The sequence below is a fragment of the Oncorhynchus gorbuscha genome, linkage group LG03 (assembly GCF_021184085.1).
Source record: "Oncorhynchus gorbuscha isolate QuinsamMale2020 ecotype Even-year linkage group LG03, OgorEven_v1.0, whole genome shotgun sequence".
NCBI classification, from domain to species: domain Eukaryota; kingdom Metazoa; phylum Chordata; class Actinopteri; order Salmoniformes; family Salmonidae; genus Oncorhynchus; species Oncorhynchus gorbuscha.
Window position 1 is genome coordinate 30,137,679 of NC_060175.1, and position 23,933 is coordinate 30,161,611.

General features: G+C 42.1%; 1 protein-coding gene and 1 long non-coding RNA gene across 5 annotated transcripts; both read right to left on the reverse strand.

Annotated features, from left to right (window-relative positions):
- Window positions 1–130: 130 nt before the first annotated feature.
- Window positions 131–23,557, reverse strand: LOC124031191 (unconventional myosin-XVIIIa-like). Of its 4 annotated transcripts, none has more exons than XM_046342148.1 (6): window positions 23,321–23,557; window positions 17,336–17,410; window positions 17,088–17,126; window positions 16,485–16,646; window positions 16,116–16,199; window positions 131–3,230 (listed from the first exon to the last, which is right to left on the reverse strand). In XM_046342148.1, the coding sequence occupies exons 1-6, from the start codon at window positions 23,417–23,419 to the stop codon at window positions 2,553–2,555; spliced, it is 1,137 nt and encodes a 378-aa protein (XP_046198104.1). In that variant the 5' UTR covers window positions 23,420–23,557; the 3' UTR covers window positions 131–2,552. The 4 variants fall into 4 exon arrangements, with proteins under 4 accessions (XP_046198104.1, XP_046198103.1, XP_046198102.1 ...); XM_046342147.1 differs by having other exon boundaries at window positions 17,088–17,129; XM_046342146.1 differs by lacking the exon at window positions 23,321–23,557 and adding an exon at window positions 23,172–23,310.
- Window positions 11,784–13,147, reverse strand: LOC124031193. Its single transcript, XR_006838084.1, has 2 exons — window positions 12,553–13,147; window positions 11,784–12,355 (listed from the first exon to the last, which is right to left on the reverse strand). It is a non-coding gene; the product is annotated as an uncharacterized LOC124031193 (long non-coding RNA).
- Window positions 23,558–23,933: the final 376 nt, after the last annotated feature.

Consider the following 23,933-nt stretch of genomic DNA (forward strand, 5'->3'; position numbering starts at 1 on the left):
CTCCACATCAGATACGGAGTATTTCTGTCTGTAATAGAGCCCTTTTATGGGGAAAAACTCATTCGGATTGGCTTGGCCTGGCTGCCAAGTAGGTTGGCCTATGCCCACCCATGGCTGCACCCTTGCACAGTCATGTGAAATCCATAAATTAGGGCTTAATGAATGTATTTCAATTGACTGATTTTCTTATATGAACTGTAACTCAGGAAAATCTTTGAAATTGTTGCATGTTGCAATTATTTTTTTGTTCAGTGTATCTCCAGCAGAAACAGACATTCAGGCAACAGAAACAGAATAGAAGTAGTAAACTTGTAAATCACAAGTATCAAAGTTAGAAAGTAACATAATTAAATCTTATTCCTAACTCCACATCCCTTCCACTAAGAGCTACATTTTGACTTGAGATACACACAAAGCCCCAACAATACACAAAACCTAGTGTTGAAGGCAGTGTAAGATTTGCACCCAAGTTCACATTCATATTACACACGCAGTAAAAAAAGACTCCTAGGTAGCCATGGAAACTTAGCCATAAAAAATGAATAGGTAGCAACTCCAAGTCAAAAGATTATCATCAGGTCTTGTGTTAATGGTTAGGGGTAGAAAAATTATAAAAACAAAGGATATATTGTCCAGCAATGTCAGATACAAAAAGATAACAAGTTTCTCCCAATTCAGTAATTTCACTGCAACCACGCAAGCATGACCTTAAAAGCACTGAGTAGAATACAGTACTGTTACTGTATGTGTCAGTAGAAAATATTATCAGGAATCATTAAAGTTTTACAATTAAATGGATTGTTCCCTTTATCAATCATGGAAGTATCATATTAACTTCAAATGATGGATGTCTGATAATAACTAAAGCTAGATTAGATTCAGTAAATTCATATTAGATCTTTCAAGTTCATCTTTCATATTTATAAAATGCCTTAAGGTGAGGCAGGAAAGGCACCAAGTACTTCTTAGATACAATAACTGTCGACGTGAGACAATGATGGTTTAACACCCATAAATTCCCTAAAAACATTCCCTGTAGTATAGTAGCTAGCTCCTTGGCTGCCTGCTATTGTTATTACAATATTGCCAGCATTTGATCTTATAAGAGCACAAAAACAGCTATAATCATCTTACAAATCTAAACTATGTAGAGCTGAGCAATTAGTGCTTTTTAAGGTCGGTTTGGTTTTGGTTCAATTATTTTAAAAATAATCACGGTTTTTGATTTTGGTTTAGATAATTTCTTTTTTTGACATTAAATGCACTGTGTGTGTTGAATTCTGTAACACAGAAAAAAACTATGAATAAAGTCCCATGATGGTAGTGACTGCCCATTACTGCTTATCCATAATTTATTCACATGACTTTCATAAAATATTTCAGTTGTGTATTTTACAAGATTATTATTATTTAATTCCATGTCATCATATCATCTCTATAGAGCTGCTGTATATGTAGTCTGACAAAATCACTATTTTAGTAGTTCTTCAAAGTAAATAAGGCATATTTTTATGACTGCTGAATACAAACTATCAATCGCTTAGATCATGTATTTTCAGATAGATACCTCGCGAAACAACTGCTCTATCACTCTCAATCACATGTTCTGCGCAAAACTAAGTAGTATATTGGCCTGTTGGAAACTACAACTCCCTACTACATCGCACAGTTCAGCTAGATCGGATTTATCTCTAGAGAAACTGCGCATTGAGCTCATAGGAAAAAAACTGAATTAAATGGAATTCAAATAATTGAACCTTAAACATTTTTGTTAATCGCTCAGCACTATCAGTATGTGATCTATAAATCACATAATTTGACTGTTTAGAATGCTAGAGGTCTGTGGTGTGTCCTGAAACATATCGGATAGTCCAGTGTACGCAAACAGTCTTAAGTGATCATCAGTCACTAATAAACAGAGGGAGGTCATTTGCATTTTGTGCCAAACGGCAGGAAAACTAAACACTTAAGTGCGACCTTGCAAGTCATGCCAATGGAGAAAGATTGACTAAAGAGACATCTGTAGACATTACTGGAATTCCACCGTGCCGGATTGCGCTAAGACAACTCTCAATGTTGACATTACCCTTTTATAAACACTTGATTGATGTATATATCATAGAAGAGTGTAATTGTCTTTAGGCCAGCTGTTTTTAGTCAAGACCTTCGTGTTTTTAATTTAAAATGTTTTTGTTGTACTGTATGTGTGTTTACAGTTTTGTTTAATGTTGTGTTAGTAAGTTGTTTTGTCTGAAACGTTGTTCTCCCGCTGTTATTGGAAAATAGATGTTATCTCAATGAGAAAAACCTGTATAAATAAAAGTACATTTAAAAAAAATATATATATATATATATATATTAAAAAATAGGTGTCAATGAGCGCACTGATCCAAGAACAGATTTTTTTAACCCTTTTTCAAGATGTAAAAAAAGGAATGCACGCATGACTAAGTTGCTTTGAATAAAAGCTAAATTGCATATATTATATTATCAAGAGGGCAGACAGAGTGAGAGCACATTTGACCTTTCGTACCACAACAGTTCTGCAGCTCTTACGACAGAATGCAAGAATCATTGGTGTTTTTGGGGTTCTTGGGATCGTTGCCATTCGACGGCTCTCCCTCATCATCATCCACCGGGGATCCTTCATCATGGGGCAGCCTTGGCCCGTCTCCCTCATCCAGCTTGGGCGTGTCAGCGCAGGCATCCTCGTAGGCGCTGATGCTGTCGGTGTCGTTGTTCCTATCTGGAAAGATGTCAAGCCTGTTCTCCACCTGACTGTACCCTGGGGTCTGGCTACCCAGCATCAACGGTCCCAAGGTCTTGTTGACCATCTTAGTGAACTTGGTGAAGCTGTCCTCTGCCCCTTCTTCTATGTCCTCAGAGTCCACAGAGGACCACAACCGGGCGACGTGGAGAGGAAGGGGCCGGTTTGGACTGTCAGAGGGCGGCTCCTCCCTCTCCTTTTTGAAGGAGGCAGCGAGCAGCCCTCCAGCGCTGGTCTCCAATGTTAGTCCGTTGTTGGGCCCGGGGCTCTCACTGTCCAATCGGATAATAGAGAGAGGTGCATCTTTGGTAGAATTGTCCTCATCCCCTGGTGTATCACTGACTTGTTCCTGTGCTTCTTTTTTTATTTTCATCTCTTGTGCTTGTTGTCTAGCCATCTCCTCCTCCATCTCCTGCTCCTTGACGAGTGTGTACACTGGTACTGCTGGAATGGTCTTCCTCTCCTGTGGAACAGGATGATATAACATCTATATTAACCATTTTCACATAGTGCACTATATAGGTCGCCATTAGGGATGCAAACCCTGAACAGACCTCATTACAGCAGGGAAACAGGCAGGTGTTACATCTTGAAGCTCACAGACCTAAGATTTTCATACTGTAAAACTAGATGCAAATGTCAACAGGACACTCCAGGCTAGAAGTGGGTGATATGAAAACCAAATTCAACAAGAACAGTCATATAATGACTTACACAGTCTGGGCTGTTACTATTACGAATGAGACCAAATCTCTGTCAAATACATTTTATAGCCTGTAGCACATTTTGTGCTATACTATCAATATATGAATAGCTCTATTTGCACGGTTTGAGGCTAAATCGAAAATATACAGGTTAAGACAACGTCGTCATTAATCTCGGACCAGTGCAGTTGCTAACTACTAGCGCTGTTGTTAACTAGCATAGTTAGTCCCATTGTTGCAAAGTTATGGGATATTAGAATCCCGTTGTCTTCACCTGTATTTCTTCAACGCAGGTTTGAGGCATGGGCTGGGAAAGTAGCCAGGCCAATTGTCACATTACCGTTTCCCGATTACAAAAGGAAACAGACAGCATCTGCATATCTGTCAGTAAGTGGGCTGTGTGCAAGCCATCCTACTGCAGAGCAGAGTGCGTTCTGGCTACAAGGCCAATGCCATTTGACAAGACACACACACACACATTGGACTTGCCCAACCACAAGACCATGCTGATGATCAGATTACCAAATTATTACAACCAGTCTCTGAGTCACTGCAAATATTTATTTGTTTGAAAATCTGAGATTTCTTAAAGTGAGGAGGATATAGACTGCTTTAAAGGGATAACCCACCCCCAGAAATAAAAATCATGAAAGTCCTGTCAATTTGGTGAAAACCTATGTTCTATCAGTGGGTAAAATTGTACTTCCATCTATGAAATCATGTAGAAAAGTTCTATAAGGGCGGCAGATAGCCTAGCAGTAAGATCGTTGGGACAGTAGCCGAAAAGCAACATACTCTGCACTCGCTCTGGGCAGAGAGGAACTGCAAGCTTGACTCAGTGAGATAAGATTCCTAAATTGATAGTGCAGTTAGCCAGCTAATTCACATGCTAATATTGACTTTGGTTATTATTGTATTATTGATTATTGTGTGTAGATACATTTGCTAGCTAACTACCTAATTATTGTGGATTTTGTAGTTGACTTGAGCTGCAACAGATTTCCACAATAATTTTCACATGTTGCTACCAATGATTTATATATAAACTAGATAACAGAGAGGGGGCGCTTTTCTAACGCCAGCGTGCCACCATTTTGACCTCCCCCCCACCACCATAGTAAGAAATATTTGGTTTTTGCCAAATTTTTTATTTTACAGACAACGTAATGCATACTTTTAAATTGTATTATGTGAGCTAAACAAAGTATATTTTTTCCTTAAAGTATACATTTCTTAAAGTACAATAAAATGTCCAAAGTTCTAATGTTACCGTCACCACTACAACAACAAAAATACATGTACATTTGTCCTTGAAACAAGACACTAACAGCTTACAGATGGTAGGCAATTAAGGTCACAGTTATGAAAACTTAGGACACTAGAGGCCTTTCTACTGACTCTGAAAAACACAAAAGGAAAGATGCCCAGAGTCCCTGGTCATCTTCGTGAACATGCCTTAGGCATGCTGCAAGGAGGCATGAGGACTGCGGATGTGGCCCGGGCAATAAATTGCTATGTCCGTACTGTGAGACGCCTAAGACAGCGCTACAGGGAGACAGGACGGACAGCTGATCGTCTTCTCGCAGTGGCAGACCATGTGTAACAACACCTGCACAGGATCGGTACAGCCGAACATCACACCTGCGAGACAGGTACAGGATGGCAACAACTGCCCGAGTTACACCAGCAATGCACAATCCCTCCATCAGTGCTCAGATTATCTGCAATAGGCTGGACTGAGTGCTTGTAGGCCTGTTGTAAGGCAGGTCCCCACCAGACATCACCGGCAACAACATCGCCTATGGGCACAAACCCACCGTCACTGGACCAGACAAGACTGGCAAAAAGTGCTCTCGCTGACGAGTCGCGGTTTTGTCTCAACAGGGGTAATGTTCGGATTTGTGTTTATTGTTGAAGGAATGAGCATTACACCGAGGCCTGTACTCTGGAGCAGGATCGATTTGGAGTTGGAGGGTCCGTCATGGTCTGGGGCAGTGTGTCACAGCATCATCGAACTAAGCTTGTCTTTGCAGGCAATCTCAACGCTGTGTGTTACAGGGAAGACATCCTCCTCCTCCCTCATGTGGTACCCTTCCAGCAGGCTCATCCTGACATGACCCTCCAGCATGACAATGCCACCAGCCATAGTGCTCGTTCTGGGCGTGATTTCCTGCAGGACAGGAATGTCAGTGTTCTGCCATGGCCAGCGAAGAGCCCGGATCTCAATCCCATTGAGCACGTCTGGGACCTGTTGGATCAGAGGGTGAGAGCTAGGGCCATTCCCCCTAGAAATGTCAGAACTTTCAGGTGCCTTGGTGGAAGAGTGGGGTAACATCTCACAGCAAGAACTGGCAAATCTGGTTCAGTCCATGAGGAAGAGATGCACTGCAGTACTTAATGCAGCCGGTGGCCACACCAGATACCAACTGTTACTTTTGATTTTGACCCCGCCCCCCCTTTGTTCAGGGACACATTATTCCATTTCTGTTTGTCACATGTCTGTGGAACTTGTTCAGTTTATGTCTCAGTTGTTGAATCCTATGTTCATACAAACATTTACACATGTTAAGGTTGCTGAAAATATATGCAGTTGACAGTTTCTTATGGTTATTTAACACTGTTTAACATTATTAATCATAACAATGTAGTTTATATGGAAATCTGTTATGTCAAGATTACAATTTATTTATCTCATGATCACTACATAAAAGATTTGTCAAGATTTCAAGAAAATCTAAGCACCACGGATCATCCATTAATTTGTTAAGAGACGCTGTGGCTGCGTTGATCACACATGCGCTTGTGGGGCATTTAATTTCTAAACAATGCCTGACAGGCAATGCGGCCTCCCAGGCTGTGTGCCTCCCGCAAGACTACAGCCAATCTCACGCAAGAATCAATGCAGCTAACTGGGCTAGTCTCGTGAGCTAGGTAGTCTTGTTAGCTAGCTGGCAAGCAAGCGATCTCGTTATCAATGCTGGTTGTTAGCTGCGTTGCATAACTGATATGTGTATAATTAAGGGACACTTCATGTTTTGTGGATATAACAATTTGAAGTGAGTGACCTCCATTCCTGACAGGCTTATCAGATTCAATTTCTGATAAATCAGGATGCTGCCTTGCAGGCCATTTTATAGGCAAGACTCCTTGCAGGCAGATTAGCTGTCAAAGTGCTTTATAGTTCCAATCATTTTTTCCATAGGGGATTTCAGAACCACTTCAAACAAGGTCTGTGTTTCATGTAGGCTTTCCCTGCATGATGTTTTCATAGAGATTTACACTTATCGAACAACATAACTTTTATAAATATATTAATCTCTATTAACGCAGATTAGAAAATGGTAATTATCAAAGTAGACATCATGCAAGACTACAAATCCTTGCAAGCACCCCATCTATCTTCAGAGTTCATTCTGCTAGGTGACCTAAACTGGGATATGCTTAACATCCCGGAAGCCCTACAGTCTAAGCTCGTTGCCCTCAATCTCACACAAATTATCAAGGAACCCACCAGGTACAACCCTAAATCTGTAAACATGGGCACCCTCATAGATATTATCCTGACCAACTTGCCCTCTGCTGTTTTCAATCAGGATCTCAGCGATCACTGCCTCATTGCCTGCATCTGCTATGGGTCTGTGGTCAAACAACCACCCCTCATCACTGTCAAACGCTCCCTAAAACAGGCCTTTCTAATCGACCTGGCCCGGGAATCCTGGAAGGATATTGACCTCATCTTGTCAGTCGAGGATGCCTGGTCGTTCTTTCTTAAATTTATTCTTTATATTATGTTTATTATTTTACAATAAAAAATCAAATAAAAAAGACAGCAATACTAACAATGACATTCATTGTACTGTTGAATAGAGGAGCAGCAGATCGACAACCCAGTTATGAAGCGGGACTAGACCATTTATCCAGTATCGGCTGCCATATTTTGTAAAACATTGAACTTCTATTGGAGGTATTGTATCGAATATTTTCCATATGTATTACGTTCCCTAAATCCCGTAACCACATTTCAAAGGTAGGTACAGTCTCCAAAATTGCAATATGAGTCTTTTGGCTAATAGAGTACAAAGAGAGACAGCTTTCCCTTCGTGGTTATTCCCATCAACTGTACCAAACAGAGCGGTCAATGGGTCTGGGGCTAGAGCTCTATCAAAGGCTCTAGATAAGTAATCAAAAATGAGAGCCCAGTAAACATGTAACTTGGGACATGTCCAGAATAAGTGGGTCAACGTCCCCTCATCCTGCTTGCACCTCTCACACAGTGGTGAGGTGTCCGGGAATATTTTATGCAGTTTCACTTTTGAGTAATGTAACCTGTGTATCACCTTAAACTGTACAAGGTTGTGTCTGGCATTCACTGAACTGTGGTTTATATTCCTGAGAGCTTCTACCCAGTTCTCATCTGAGATTTCTGACCCAAGTTCTTGTTCCCAAGCCCTTTTAATGGTGTCTGTGGATACCTCTATGTGGGCCTGTTGGATATCATACAGTCTAGAGACCGACCCTTTTGAATGGGGTTTGACAAGGATCAAGCTATCTAATGTAGGACTATTTGGCTTCATGCCATAATGTGGGATATGTGTCCTTACGGAATTCCTGATTTGGAGGTATCTGAAAAAATGTGTTGTTGGCATGGTCGTTCTTTAAAAGGAATTTCCTCACCATCTTAAATAAGCAAGCCCCTTTCAAAAAATGTAGAACAAAGAACAGATATAGCCCTCGGTTCACTCCAGACCTGACTGCCCTCGACCAGCACAAAAAACATCCTGTGGCAGACTGCACTAGCATCGAATAGTCCCCGCGATATGCAACTTTTCAGGGAAATCAAGAACCAATACACGCAGTCAGTCAGGAAAGCAAAGGCTAGCTTTTTCAAACAGAAATGTGCATCCTGTAGCTCTAACTCCAAAACGTTTTGGGACACTAAAGTCCATAGAGAATAAGAACACCTCCTCCCAGCTGCCCAATGCACTGAGGCTAGGTAACACTGTCACCACTGATAAATCCACGATAATCAAGAATTTCAAAAAGCATTTCTCTACAGCTGGCCATGCTTCCCTCCTGGCTACCCCAACCAACAGCCCCACACCCCCCCGCAGCTACTTGCCCAAGCCTCCCCGCTTCTCCTTCACCCAAATCCAGACAGCTGATGTTCTGAAAGAGCTGCAAAACCTGGACCAGTACAAATCAGCTTGGCTAGACAATCTGGGCCCTCTTTTTCTAAAATCATCCGCCGCCATTGTTGTAACCCCTATTACCAGTCTGTTCAACCTCTCGTATCGTCTGAGATCCCTAAAGATTGGGAAAGCTGCCGCGGTCAGACACTCTAGACCCAAACTGTCAGAGACCTATATCCATCCTGCCTTTCTTTTTTACCCCCTTTTTCGTGGTATCCAATTGTTAGTAGCTACTATTTTGTCTCATCGCTACAACTCCCGTACGGGCTTGGGAGGGACGAAGGTCGAAAGTCATGCGTCCTCCAAAACACAACCCAACCAAGCAGCACTGCTTCTTAACACAGCGCACATCCAACCAGGAAGCCAGCCGCACCAATGTGTCGGAGGAAACACCGTGCACCTGGCGACCTTGGTTAGCGTGCACTGCGTCCAGCCCGCCACAGGAGTCGATGGTGCGCGATGAGACAAGGATATCCCTATCGGCCAAACCCTCCCTAACCAGGACGACGCTAAGCCAATTGTGCATCACCTCACGGACCTCCCGGTCACGGCCGGTTGCGACAGAGCCTGGGCGCGAACCCAGAGTCTCTGGTGGTACAGCTAGCGCTGCAGTGCAGCCCCTTTGCCCTGTCTTTTTAAAGTCTTTGAAAGCAAAGTTAATAAACAGATCACTGACCATTTCGAATCCCTCCGTACCTTCTCCGCTGTACAATCTGGTTTCCGAGCTGATCACGGGTGCACCTCAGCCATGCTACTAAAAGATATCATAACCGCCATCGACCTTGCCAAGGCGTTCGACTCTGTCAATCACCATATCCTTATCGGCAGACTCAACAGCCTTGGTTTCTCAAATGACTGCCTCGCCTGGTTCACCAACTACTTCTCAGAGTTCAGTGTGTCAAATCGGAGGGCCTGTTGTCCGGACCTCTGGCAGTCTATGGGGGTAACACAGGGTTCAATTCTAGGGCCGACTCTTTTCTCTTTATATATCAACAATGTCATTCTTGCTACGCAGACAACACCATTCTGTATACATCTGGCCCTTCTTTGGACACTGTGTTAACTAACCTCCAAACGAGCTTCAAAGCCATACAACTCTCCTTCCGTGGCCTCCAACAGATCTTAAACGCTAGTAAAACCAAATGCATGCTTTTCAACCGTTCGCTGCCTGCACATGCCCGCCCGACTAGTATCACTACTCTGGACGGTTCTGACTTAGAATATGTGGACAACTACAAATATCTAGGTGTCTGGCTAGACTGTAAACTCTCCTTCCATACTCATTTTAAACAACTCCAATCCAAAATTAAATCTAGAATCGGCTTCCTATTTCGCAACAAAGCTTCCTTCACTCACGCCGCCAAACATACACTCGTAAAACTGACTATCCTACCGATCCTTGACGATGTCATTTACAAAATACTCTACTCACCAAACTGAATGCAGTCTAACACAGTGACATCCGTTTTGTCACCAAAGCCCCTTATACCACCCACCACTGCGACCTGTATGCTCCAGTCGCCAGAACCACTGGCTCCAGTGAATCTATAAGTCTATGCTAGGTAAAGCTCCGCCTTATCTCAGCTCACTGTTCACGATAACAACACCCACCCGTAGCATGAGCTCCAGCAGATATATCTCACTGGTCGTCCCCAAAGTCAACACCTGCTTTGGCCGCCTTTCCTTACAGTTCTCTGCTGCCAATGACTGGAACGAATTGCAAAAAATATATACTAAAAAAAATACAAAAAAATATATAAAAATAAAATCGCTGAAGCTGGTGACTTATATTTCCCTCACGAACTTTAAACATCAGCTATCTGAGCAGCTAAACGATTGCTGCATTTGTAATAATATATAATAATAATAATATATGCCATTTAGCAGACGCTTTTATCCAAAGCGACTTACAGTCATGTGTGCATACATTCTACGTATGGGTGGTCCCGGGGATCGAACCCACTACCCTGGCGTTACAAGCGCCATGCTCTACCAACTGAGCTACAGAAGGACCACATAGCCTATCTGTAAATAGCCCACCCAACTACCTACCTCATCCCCATATTGTTTTTATTGACTTTTCTGCTCTTTTGCACACCAGTATTTCTACTTGCACATCATCATCTGCTCATCGATCACTTGTGTTAATTTGCTAAACTGTAATTACTTCCCTACTATGGCATATTTATTGCCTTAACTTTTCACGCAATTTGCACACACTGTATATAGACTTTTTCCTGTTGTGTTAGACTGTACACTTGTTTATTCCATGTGTAACACTGCTTTGCTTTATCTTGGCCAGGTTGCAGTTGTAAATGAGAACTTGTTCTCAACTAGCTTACCTAGTTAAATAAAGGTGAAATGCATTTTTTTTTTTTATCTCCTAATTTCATCTCTAGCTGACACCTTTGCTGTCAGCTAGCTATAGCTACCTTGATCCAAAACAAGATAATTAATTAACATTTCATTTCCATATTTTAACTAATATTTGTAGCTTATTTATGCATCTGGTGGTGTCTTGTACAAAATACTATCCTAGTACCAGTCAGATATTTGCGATGTGCCATGAATACCAGGCTAGTTGATATTAGCAACATACCCTTACTTTACCAGATGCGCTTCTCCTACAGACAGTGAAGGGATATATTTAATACCTTGTAATTTCTGCCAACTAGACGAATGTGGTGAAACCTATTTAAATGTATGATGTCAGAATGCACTGCTGTATTAAAGCAATTCAGAACTTGTTGACATCTTCTGTTGCAGATTCAAAGCCAGATTAACTAATTGCAGAATATATCCACAATCATGAATGAATAAGCATATTTATTTGACAAGAACGCACCTAGTCCTCCATCAATCACCCGAACTCCAGCAATCACATTGTTTTAAAGAAATCAAAATAGCAAAGAATGCCTTGTAAACACAACATATGAACAGCTGACTTGATATAATTATATTAAGCAATGCCACAAACCTGGGACATAGTAATAATAGTTCATATGGTGCTCTTCTACCAGAGCGCACACAGATTCTTCTGCTTTTCTATTTTAGAAATTAGATCAGCAAAAAATGTAAAACAGCAGTGATTTTTGGTGGGTAAGTTACAAACGGAGAACCAACTGAATGCATAAGGCAGGTTTAATATAAATACTAGGTCAACTCCAGCAGAATGAGAAACACACTCAAAAAAGGAAGACATGCCGAAACGCAACTATATCAACAGCTTTCTTGTCAATTTAACAAGTCAATGTTGCTGCTATCAATTGTGAGCAGCACATTTACCACTGCATTCAATCTGAACCTCAGAATAAGCAGGAAGACAGCATCACCAGAGTAAAAAAAAGCTGGCAAAAACAGTACAACAACACTTTTAAACGTGTTACTGAGTCTAGATGTTATCAAATCAGGAGGAGTGAAGGAAGCAGCATAGGGAAAATGGATGAAGGTAGATGAGATGGAGAGTTCTAAAGTTGAGGGACCATGGGGCATAAAAGGCAGTGTGGAATAAGGGGTTGCTAGAGGGATGGTTGGCCATGGAATAAATATAAAATTGGGTGCTGGTGTGCTTCTGCATCCCTTATAGGTTGTTGCCACAAATATCCGGCCCAGGTCCAGTTACACATGGGGTCTCAGCGGGTCCCTCGACATCATTCTGTCTCAGTTGCAGATTTCAAATCGTGGTCAATTTGCGTCTGTGAATCACAATTAAAGACAATGAGTGATCACAGAATTTCCACCAATTGAGCCATACACAATACAACTTATGCATTGAAGACAACACTGTTGACAACATGGGTTATACTATGTCTACTGTCTGTGAATGATGGAAGAATCTTATCCCAGCTGTAGGTCCATTTGAGTGTGTGGTCACTTAAGCCTGCACACCAACCAGTACGGGGCCTTTGGAGACTTGGGATGCTTGTTCTCAAAGTGCTGCTTGAATGTCTTCAGGTCTGCGTCTATAAAAAGGTGAAAGACAAAATGGAGGAAGTTAATCTGTGGTTTAGATTGAATTCAAAGTCGACACAAATGATAAACCAAGCAATTTGATGCCACACTACTACACATATGAAAGACTGCACCACACAGGTCAGTACAACAGCATACACACGGAGAGGAACCTAAAGGCACATACAGTACCAACCAATACTAATTTCCCAATAGACAGGGCAGGTGTGGACCAGTGCTGCCTTGACTGTAATCTTCTGGTCGGCAGCTGCTACCATCTTCTTAGCAGCCGCCGCGTTGGCATTAGTCAACAAGTTGACTTGAGGGTGGAGTATGCGTTATATATCAATACCGGGAAATTGAACCCCCCTCCCCGATTGTACCCGTACTGAATAATGACTTAAGAGGGTGTATAAGTTTTTGTTCCAGCCCAGCTGATGTCTGATTACAAATCATAGCCTATCGCTGTGATTCGTCATGTTGATCATTTAAGTCAGGTGTTAGAGCCGGGCTGGAACAAAACCCTTCACACACACACACTCCTGCTCTTCAGGAATTGCTGCAATGACTGAAACAGACCAAAGCAGGTTGAAACAGCTTGCCTAGTTGAGAGGTGATAAGGCCTACTGATTCTGGAATACAGAAGGTGCAAATAAGGTTAATAATTATACTTTAGGGGCCTCCAGAGTAGAGGAGCGGTCTAACAGTGCTAGAGGAGTCACTACAGATCCATGTTCGATCCAGAGCTGTGTCGCAGCCGGCCGTGACAGGGAGACTGATGAGGCAGCGCACAATTGGTCCAGCATCGTCCGGGTTAGAAGAGGGTTTGGCCGGTAGGGATGTCCTTGTTCCATCTTGCTCTAGCGACTCGTTGTGCACACCGACTTTGGTTGCCAGCTGTACGGTGTTTCATCAGACACATTGGTGCGGCTGGCTTCAAAGTTATGCGGGCAGTGTGTCAAGAAGTAGTGCGGTTTGGCGGGATCGTGTTTCGAGGATGCATGGCTCTCAACCTTCGCCTCTCCCGAAGCTGTACGGGAGTTGCAGCGATGGGACAAGACTTTAACTACCAATTGGATATTACAAAATTGGGGAGTAAAAGGGGTAAAAAGTATATACACACACTTGAAAAAAAATGATTCATTTAAAACCCACCATAGTTGGTAGGACTAAATAGAGTTACATAACCTTCCCTACTAGCTATACTAATGATATGCTGTCTAGAGGTGAAACAGCAAACAGGTCAATGTTTCCTCGCAGTAAAGTACATACACTTGCTAATGATTAGGATGCTAATCAGTCCATCTCTGAAACCTCTAAAAAGCCAGACCAAAATAATACTGCTAGCCTAGGATAGCTGCAAGTCAATTATTACCCACAGACACAAACATAATCTAGAATGTTATATGGTGAAACTAAGTTAGCTAGCTAGTTCAGTAGCAAGCTAAACTGTTGTTTTATGAAAGCTTAACTAGTTATGAACTTCTCATGCATTTATCAGGTGTGTTTTCATTTTTTACTTGCCCAATACAGTTCAGACTTCTTCGTTTAAACAAATTATAAATTACCATATTTAGCTAACATTGGATAGAATCTCAGGATAAACTTACTTTTGCCTCGATTCGTCAGTCTCGTCCAGATCATCATGGCAAATGACGTGAAGCTTGAGACGGGCATTTGTAGTTCTGTTGGATAGCCACACAAGCATTTCCTTTTTGGGAGGGGTAAATACAATGTGACGTTTATCAATATATAGAGCATTCTGACATCAGCCTCTGATGCTGCTATTGAATCTGAGCAGCCTGTCAGGAATAGAGCGCACCCACTCATGCACTGACTGCTAATCTGCCTGCAAGGAGCTTTACTTACGAAACAGCCTACAAGGCAGAATCCTAACATATCAACCTCAGAGGCGGCTATTGAATCTGATCAGCCTGTCAGGAACTCTGTACATTTTTATATTATCCATAAAACATGAAGTGTCCCTTGCAATTATACACATATCAGTTATGCAAACTAACAACCAGCAAGACTATCTACCTAGCCAGCAAAGTTACCTGCGTTGTTGCTTGCATGCGATTGGCTGTGGTCCTGGCGGTGGCATACAGCCTGAGAGATCAAGTTGCTTGTCAGGCATCATTCAGGGCTTAAATCCCCCACAAACTCTTAGCGCTAGGTAATGGACATTTAACGTTCTAATTTATAAACTGATAATGAGCTCCAAACACAAATGAAAGCATGAAATGTGGCAATCAATAAAAATGTATGAGCTGATCCACCGTGAGCTCTGCTGCCTCAACCACTGTCATTCTCTTTAGTAAGTACATTCCTATTTATATAGTTGACCTAGACAAAACAACTTTGTTTTATTTTAAACTTTATTTACCTAGGCAAGTCAGTTAAGAACAAATTTTTATTTACAATGAAGGCCTACCCCGGCCAAACCCTAACGATGCTGGGCCAATTGTGCACCACCCTATGACAAAGCCTGGAATCGAACCAGTGACACAGGTGCAGTGCCTTAGACCGCTGCGCCACTTGGGAGCCCTAAATGTCATGACCATGAGACAATCATCTCATGGTCAACAAAACAACTTTTGTTATGAAGTGACCATGAGATAAATAAATTGTGCTCGACATAAGGGAATACATTTTTCTTCCATATGCCCTCTGGACTTTCGTAGGTTTGAGGTGGATTATCCCATTTCATTGCAAACAAACAACTCCCTTCTAACCTGCCACAAGCCTCAGTAGCAGATAGCTATCAGCAAATTCAGAGCTATTCTGAGGAAGTGTATTTACTATGCCTGTGATGTGGTTGTCCCACTTAGCTGTTTTAAGATGAATGCACGAACTAAGTCGCTCTAGATAAGAGTGTCTGCGAAATTACTGTAATGTAAATGTAACCGAGTGAAATGTGCTGTTCTCATTAGAACACAAAATGTACTCCACATGACATTAGTCAACATGTAGCAAGCATAACACCTTATCAAACATATCCTTTGGGACAGAACAAATATCTATCAATCATTTACATGCCCTATTTTAGGAAAGGTAATGTGCACAACACACACTGAGAATAACATGCATGGTGAGAGGTTGTCCCCCAGGCTGAAGTTTCTCAGCAGTGGAAACACTTCATTCTGTCAAGTTCAGCAAAGCACAAGAGCCGAGAGAAAGAGAGAACACTCCCCTGACAAAGGACAGAGATACGCAATAAACCAGAGCTGGCATGAAGCTACAAGCTATTAGTCACTATTTTTACATTTGAGTAATTTATCAGACACTCTTATCCAGAGCAATTTACAGGAGCAATTAGGGTTGTGCAAGAGGACATACTATTTTTTCACCAAGTCAGCTCAGGGATTAGATCCAGCGACATTTAGGTTATTGACCCAACACTCTTAACTGCTAGGCTACCTGCCGTGGATATGTCCAAACCCAGGAATCCTTGTGCCTCTCTCTGTATGATTATGTAAGCCCCTCCTCCTCATACTTCATTACCTCTTTTAGCCTCTCTACCTCCTGCATCAGAGAGCTGACCATGTCCTCCAACTTCCTCTTGGCTTCTCTCTCTTGCTCCAACTCCTACAAATACAGAAAGACACATCCATTTATGACTCAATGCAGCTGAGGGTTGTGAATTGTTTTAGAGCAGTGATTATTCAACAGTAGAAGAACCACAATTGGGTCACAGGAAATAACACATTCCTACTATAAACATTGTTTTGCTCCTCCAGGATCTTTTTACATGTTCATTAGATTTAGTTTATTTAGTAGACACTCTTATCCAGAGTGACTTACAGTCAGTGCATTTCACTAAGGTAGGTCATAACCACATATCTCAGTCATTGCAAGTGTGTATGACTGTACCATGGTGGCATGGCTGGCCTCTCTCTGAGCCTCGGCCAGCATCTCCTCGGCCCCCTCCAGGGCGTCATGCAGAACGTCCACCTGGAACAACACAGTCTCCCGCTGCAGCTCCAGCCCACGGAGCTCTCGCAACACATCGTCGTAGCTCGCCTGCAGATCAAGCTGACAAACACAGGCATATCCGTGGGAAGATCCAATTAGTCATCACGCTCCCAACAAACACAGACATGGCAGTGGGCAGCTTCATCTAGTCACACAAACAACGATACTGGTTTAATTAACATGTAATTTGATATTCAACTGTTGGATATTGCTTCATGGGGATGTAATTTTTTTGATAGCTATTGCTTGTCTATGGTCCTTATTTGAGTCATACCAGGTTCTTTATAAAGCAACAAGTTGCTGGCATGACAACCCATAATTGCACTGGAGCTAAATTCTTTCTTCCTGGGTTATTTTGTGTGAGTTTCATAAAGAGTATGCACCCTCTGAATATGCAGCACAGGCAGTGAGAAGGTTGACATCCAGTAGAACTGGTTATTCTGCTCAAATATGAGAAAACCTATTCTGAAATTTAAAAAAAAAGCTTGCGCAGATAATCACCATCTCAGGGAGTTCCATCATTAGTTCCTGATCCTCAGACTGCTGGCGGGAACAAGACAAAGGTCAACAACACTCAAGCAAGTAATATAATAAGAAGTTCTAGCATACTCTTAGTATGGTTCATAGAATCAGAGGTAATCATGTTTAAATGTCAGATCAGTAGTGTAGGGCTACCCTGTGGGGAATATGGTGCCATTTGGGACACATACTAAATATACCAGTAGCTTCATCCATTGCTCTTATTATACCTGACTCCCACTTCTCCTCTTGAGGGTCCCCCCTCTGCTCTCACTGCGTGTCAGACGCCTGGCCGAACTCTCCGTCTAACAAAATAACAAAAGACAGAGAGCCATAATAATGTCTACAAAACATGTGGGAATAACTGTTTGCATGCTTTTTACATGGTTCCCACATCCCATAGTCAGCTGGTACACGCAGTGTGTACCAAACATTAGGAAGTTACCCAATATTGAGTTGCACCCCCTTTTGCCCTCAGAACAGCCTCAATTCATCGGGGCATTGACTCTACAAGGTGATGAAAAACGATGGCTTTTGGCCGATAAAAAATTAAAAGCTAATAAATAAAACTATTTCCAGCCAATTGGCAAAAATCATGTTTTTATTCATTGCTGGAAATACAAGTCAATGTGCTCCAACTTCAAAGGCAAATATACTTCAAGCTGCTTGAAAATTAGTGTCGGATGTGTGTTTATTATTACTCACGCAAAAGACACAAGGTCCTTATAACACAGAACCCAAACCGGCTGCGCGCGTGCGCCATTGTGCACAAATTTATTTTGTCCACCTACACCAAACACTACCACGACACGCAGGTTGTACATCACACATGACAAGAGGCACGTGCTTTCATAAATGCACTGTGAGGGCCTTGTTTCGCAGGAGCATTGTAAAATAAGCTCTCTCTCAATTAACCAGCTGAATTTAGTTAATTTACATATCGAATTTGAATGTCCAACATCAGTTCTATAATTTCTTAATTTTGTAGCCACCAAAGAGTGTCCTCTTTCCACTGCTTTGGTGCTGAATCGCAGGGGGAAGATGGAGAGGGGCAGGCCAGCCCAGTCATGGCCAGCCCACATTTTAGCTAACCATAACCTAATCTTCCTAACCTGCTACGTTAATTCTCGCAAATTATATTATACAAATATATCATTTATAGCAGGGATGACGCTGCAACGGGTAACGTTTTCAATAAGACTTCATTTTGGTACAAGAACGTTCAATTTTACAGACTAAATTATATTCTGTTAAAATGAATTACAATAATCTAAATGTGATTTTAAGCACAGTGGGTGGGCGCCCTAATACGTTATGCATATGGGTATCTGGCAAATTTCTCAAATGTCTGGCAAATTAAAATCTGTCCAGTCACGTTGCCCGGTGCCGTATTTTCCTAACGGAAACCTTGATGCTAGCCCATGTTGACTCGAATGCTTCCCACAGTTGTGACAAGTTGGCTGGATGTCCTTTGGTTGGTGGACCCTTATTGAATAACATGGAAAACTTGAGCATTGCAGTGATTGACACAAACCGGTGCTCCTGGCACCTACTGCCATACCCCGTTCAAAGGCAATTAAATATTTTGTCTTATCCATTCAACCTCAATGGCACACATACTGTACACAATCTGTCTCAAGGCTTAAAAATCCTTCTTTAACCTGTCTCCCCCCCTTCATCTACACTGATTGATGTGGAATTATCACTTGCTAAGGTATGAAGTCTTCCGTGATGGTCAATTTAATGATTGGCCTACCCACTGTTACTGAACATTAGCATTTCGGAGAAAGGCTTGATAATGATGCCGGATGATTGTTTTACAGATGGATTCATGAATGAAGCGCAATCAAATGAGTGGGTTAATAGCCTATGAGTAAATCAATTTGAATTCTAATCAGGTTGACAGCACCCCTTTTGAGTTGAACGAAGAGTTCCCATTTTAGAAGTGCTCAGAAAATGACTTTTTGAACCTGAATGCCAAACATTCAAGAGATAAAGATGCTTAAAGTTGACCCATTTTGCATACCCCACCATACTATGAGACATCCATGTCTTCATCACTGGAAAAGATAAACGGCTGAAAATGGTCTTTTTTATATATACCTTAAACTCAATTATCAAAAAAACGTGTAAAGTCTTATTTTTTTCATATAATTCAAATCCAAGTTGCCACGTGTGCTGAATACAATAGCACAAAAAGGGTATTAGGTGAGCAATAGGTAGGTGAAGTTATAAAACAGTAAAAAGACAGGCTATATACAGTAACGAGGCTATAAAAGTAGCGAGGCTACATACCGACACCGGTTAGTCAGGCTGATCGCACCTTGACGACTGTTCAGTCGTGTGGTCAGAGCCATGACTACATGGAACTCTATTCCACATCATGTAACTGATGCAAGCAGTACAATTAGTTTTAAAAAACAGATACAAGAAACACCTTATAGAACAGCAGGGACTGTGAAGCAACACAAACATAGGCACAGACACAAATTTATTTTTCACCTTTATTTAACCAGGTAGGCTAGTTGAGAACAAGTTCTCATTTGCAACTGCGACCTGGCCAAGATAAAGCATAGCAGTGTGAACAGACAGAGTTACACATGGAGTAAACAATTAACAAGTCAATAACACAGTAGAAAAAAAGGGGAGTCTATATACAATGTGTGCAAAAGGCATGAGGTAGGCGAATAATTACAATATTGCAGATTAACACTGGAGTGATAAATGATCAGATGGTCATGTACAGGTAGAGATATTGGTGTGCAAAAGAGCAGAAAAGTAAATAAAAACTGTGGGGATGAGGTAAGTGAAAATGGGTGGGCTATTTACCAATAGATTATGTACAGCTGCAGCGATCGGTTAGCTGCTCAGACAGCTCATGTTTGAAGTTGGTGAGGGAGATAAAAGTCTCCAACTTCAGCAATTTTTGCAATTCGTTCCAGTCACAGGCAGCAGAGTACTGGAACAAAAGGCGGCCGATTGAGGTGTTGGCTTTAGGGATGATCAGTGAGATACACCTGCTGGAGCGCGTGCTACGGATGGGTGTTGCCATCGTGACCAGTGAACTGAGATAAGGCGGAGCTTTACCTAGCATGGCCTTGTAGATGACCTGGAGCCAGTGGGTCTGGCGACGAATATGTAGCGAGGGCCAGCCGACTAGAGCATACAAGTCGCAGTGGTGGGTGGTATAAGGTGCTTTAGTGACAAAACGGATGGCACTGTGGTAAACTGAATCCAGGTTGCTGAGTAGAGTGTAGGAAGCGATTTTGTAGATGACGTCGCCGAAGTCGAGGATCGGTAGGATAGTCAGTTTCACTAGGGTAAGCTTGGCAGCGTGAGTGAAGGAGGCTTTGTTGCGGAACAGAAAGCCTACTCTTGATTTGATTTTCGATTGGAGATGTTTGATATGGGTCTGGAAGGAGAGTTTGCAGTCTAGCCAGACACCTAGGTACTTATAGGTGTCCACATATTCAAGGTCGGAACCATCCAGTGTGGTGATGCTAGTCGGGTATGCGGGTGCAGGCAGCGATCGGTTGAAAAGCATGCATTTGGTTTTACTAGCATTTAAGAGCAGTTGGAGGCCACGGAAGGAGTGTTGTATGGCATTGAAGCTCGTTTGGAGGTTAGATAGCAGTGTCCAATGACGGGCCGAAAGTATATAGAATGGTGTCGTCTGTGTAGAGGTGAATCAGGGAATCGCCTGCAGCAAGACCAACATTGATATATACAGAGAAAAGAGTCGGCCCGAGAATTGAACCCTGTGGCACCCCCATAGAGACTGCCAGAGGACCGGACAACATGCCCTCCGATTTGACACACTGAACTCTGTCTGCAAAGTAATTGGTGAACCAGGCAAGGCAGTCATCCGAAAAACCGAGGCTACTGAGTCTGCCGATAAGAATCTGGTGATTGACAGAGTCGAAAGCCTTGGCAAGGTCGATGAAGACGGCTGCACAGTACTGTTTTTTAATCGATGGCGGTTATGATGTCGTTTAGTACCTTGAGTATGGCTGAGGTGCACCCGTGACTGGCTCGGAAACCAGATTGCATAGCGGAGAAGGTACGGTGGGATTCGAGATGGTCAGTGACCTGTTTGTTGACTTGGCTTTCGAGGACCTTAGATAGGCAGGGCAGAATGGATATAAGTCTGTAACAGTTTGGGTCCAGGGTGTCTCCCCCTTTGAAGAGGGGGGTGACTGCAGCAGCTTTCCAATCCTTGGGGATCTCAGACGATATGAAAGAGAGGTTGAACAGGCTGGTAATAGGGGTTGCGACAATGGCGGCGGATAGTTTCAGAAATAGAGGGTCCAGATTGTCAAGCCCAGCTGATTTATACGGGTCCAGGTTTTGCAGCTCTTTCAGAACATCTGTTATCTGGATTTGGGTAAAGGAGAACATGGAGAGGCTTGGGCGAGGAGCTGCGGGGGGGCCGGAGCTGTTGGCCAAGGTAGGAGTAGCCAGGCGGAAGGCATGGCCAGCCGTTGAGAAATGCTTGTTTAAGTTTTCGATAATCATGGATTTGTCGGTGGTGACCGTGTTCCCTAGCCTCAGTGCAGTGGGCAGCTGGGAGGAGGTGCTCTTGTTCTCCATGGACTTCAGTGTCCCAGAACTTTTTGGAGTTGGAGCTACAGGATGCAAACTTCTGCCTGAAGAAGCTGGCCTTAGCTTTCCTGACTGACTGCGTGTATTGGTTCCTGACTTCTCTGAACAGTTGCATATCGCGGGGACTGTTCGATGCTATTGCAGTCCGCCACAGGATGTCTTTGTGCTGTTCGAGGGCAGTCAGGTCTGGAGTGAACCAAGGGCTGTATCTGTTCTTAGTTCTGCATTTTTTGAACGGAGCATGCTTATCTAAAATGGTGAGGAAGTTACTCTTAAAGAATGACCAGGCATCCTCAACTGACAGGATGAGGTCAATGGCCTTCCAGGATACCCGGGCCAGGTCGATTAGAAAACATACATAGACATGGATTTAGTACTGTAGATGTGGTAGTGGTGGAGTAGGGGCCTGAGGGCACACAGTGTGTTGTGAAATCTGTGAATGTATTGTAATGTTTTCAAAATAGTATAAACTGCCTTAACTTTGCTGGACCCCAGGAAGAGCAGCTGCAGCTTTGGCAGTAGCTAATGGGGATTCATAAATACAATTTAAATGTAAACTTTCAAATGGTACCGCAAAGATGAGAATGTTGACTTTAAATAGGAATATTTGTTTGAAATCATACTGGCCATCCTCCATAGGAAACCTAATGCAATTATAGAAATATAAATAATAGAATAGACCTTACCATTTAAGTTAACATTCAACAGAAGCTGGACTGGCGGTCATCTTTGCGGTAATAATTCAAAGTTAATCTTAATTGAATTTCAATTGTGTACTAGCTAAATTGCAGTGGTCTGAAGGGATAGGCCCATTCTATAAATTATATTTCTATGATTGAAATGTCACCCACCCTGTACTCAAGAGCATGTGTCTCAACCAATGGACGGCACAACAAACTCAAATGATGTGAAATAGGGTCTAAGCTACAACATATGTGAATATGAAAACAATCAGAAATCAGTTTAGTTAATTGACATTAAAGGTTTAAAATTCATTTTTTCAAATAATAAAACAGTTTGAAACCATTTATATCAAACTCAAACATGTATATTTTCCAGTGATGAAGACATGGATGACTATGGTATGGAGGGGTATGCAAAATGGGTCAACTTTGAGCACATTTATTTCGTGAATGTTTTGACATTCAGGTCCAAAAAGGGACTTTCTAACCACTTCCATGGACAGACATGTATGGAAAGTTTTGTTTAAATTGAATTAAAAATTGATTTAGGCCTACCCTTAGGCTACATATCAACACAATATATAGAGTGGCTACAATGTAACACTGCTCGAAAGGAAGTCATTGTAGCAATGTTAACGTTTTCCGTCAGTGAACTTGAAACAATGTAAAACCGCATGCTACAGTAACATTGGGGTGAGAGTCTAAATGAAAATGAGTAGGCTACACAACAGTAAAAACAAAGTAAACATCTTAAAAATATAAAACATGTGTAGTGGCTTACTGTAACGCTCGAGGATGAATCTTCTCGACTGTAGCCTAGTAATGTCAAATTAGACTCTATAAAAGTAGATAATAGCCTACAGATAATAGACTGCATGACTCTTGTAAATGTCGCAATATACAATAACGACATGATTGCTCGACGCTCACCTCTTTGATAATATTGCGAAGTGACTCGTCCTCACTCACTCCCCGAGAAAGCGTCCTTTTTATCGGCGACCCGATTCTTTCCAAAGTCCCGGAATGCATTTTTATAGTAACCTACGATACACAAAAAAAATATAAATCCTTTTATTAGAACTAGATGACATGAGTACTGGTTGTCAACGAGTAATGTTTTGTTTTGTGCGGATGAAGGGATCGCGACAGAATGAACTGACGCCCAGGTTGTGGGCGGAGGACTAACTGTAATGTGAGCGGAATGTTTTTTTTCTCTCTGGGTTGCCTCCCAATGACGTACATAAACCTTGGATTGCTATTCCCCACGGCATGTTTAGGACATTGAGGCTATGAAACCAATGGTCGGCTGTATTGGGACTCTTCGGAAAATCAGTCTTCCATAGAAATGAATGGAATTCTACAGTATTTCATTTTAATGTTTCAAGGACAAAATTACATGTATGCAAGTATTTTTGATGTTGTAGTGGAGACAGTAAAATTATACTTGAAGGAAAATGTTTCATATTTGTTTAATGTTAGCTCACATAATATACTTTATAAGTATGCATTAAGGTGTCTGTAATATAATAAACATGGCAAAAAC

Excerpts from the sequence above, each read along its gene's own strand:
- LOC124031191 (XM_046342145.1), bottom strand. The coding sequence starts at position 23,303 with ATGTCGTTATTGTATATTGCGACATTTACAAGAGTCATGCAGTCTATT. Across the intron at positions 16,200-16,484 it reads AGGCCAGCCATGCCACCATG|GAGTTGGAGCAAGAGAGAGA; the intron begins GTACAGTCATAC and ends CTGTATTTGTAG. Across the intron at positions 3,231-16,115 it reads AGGTAGAGAGGCTAAAAGAG|GAGAGGAAGACCATTCCAGC; the intron begins GTAATGAAGTAT and ends CCTGTTCCACAG.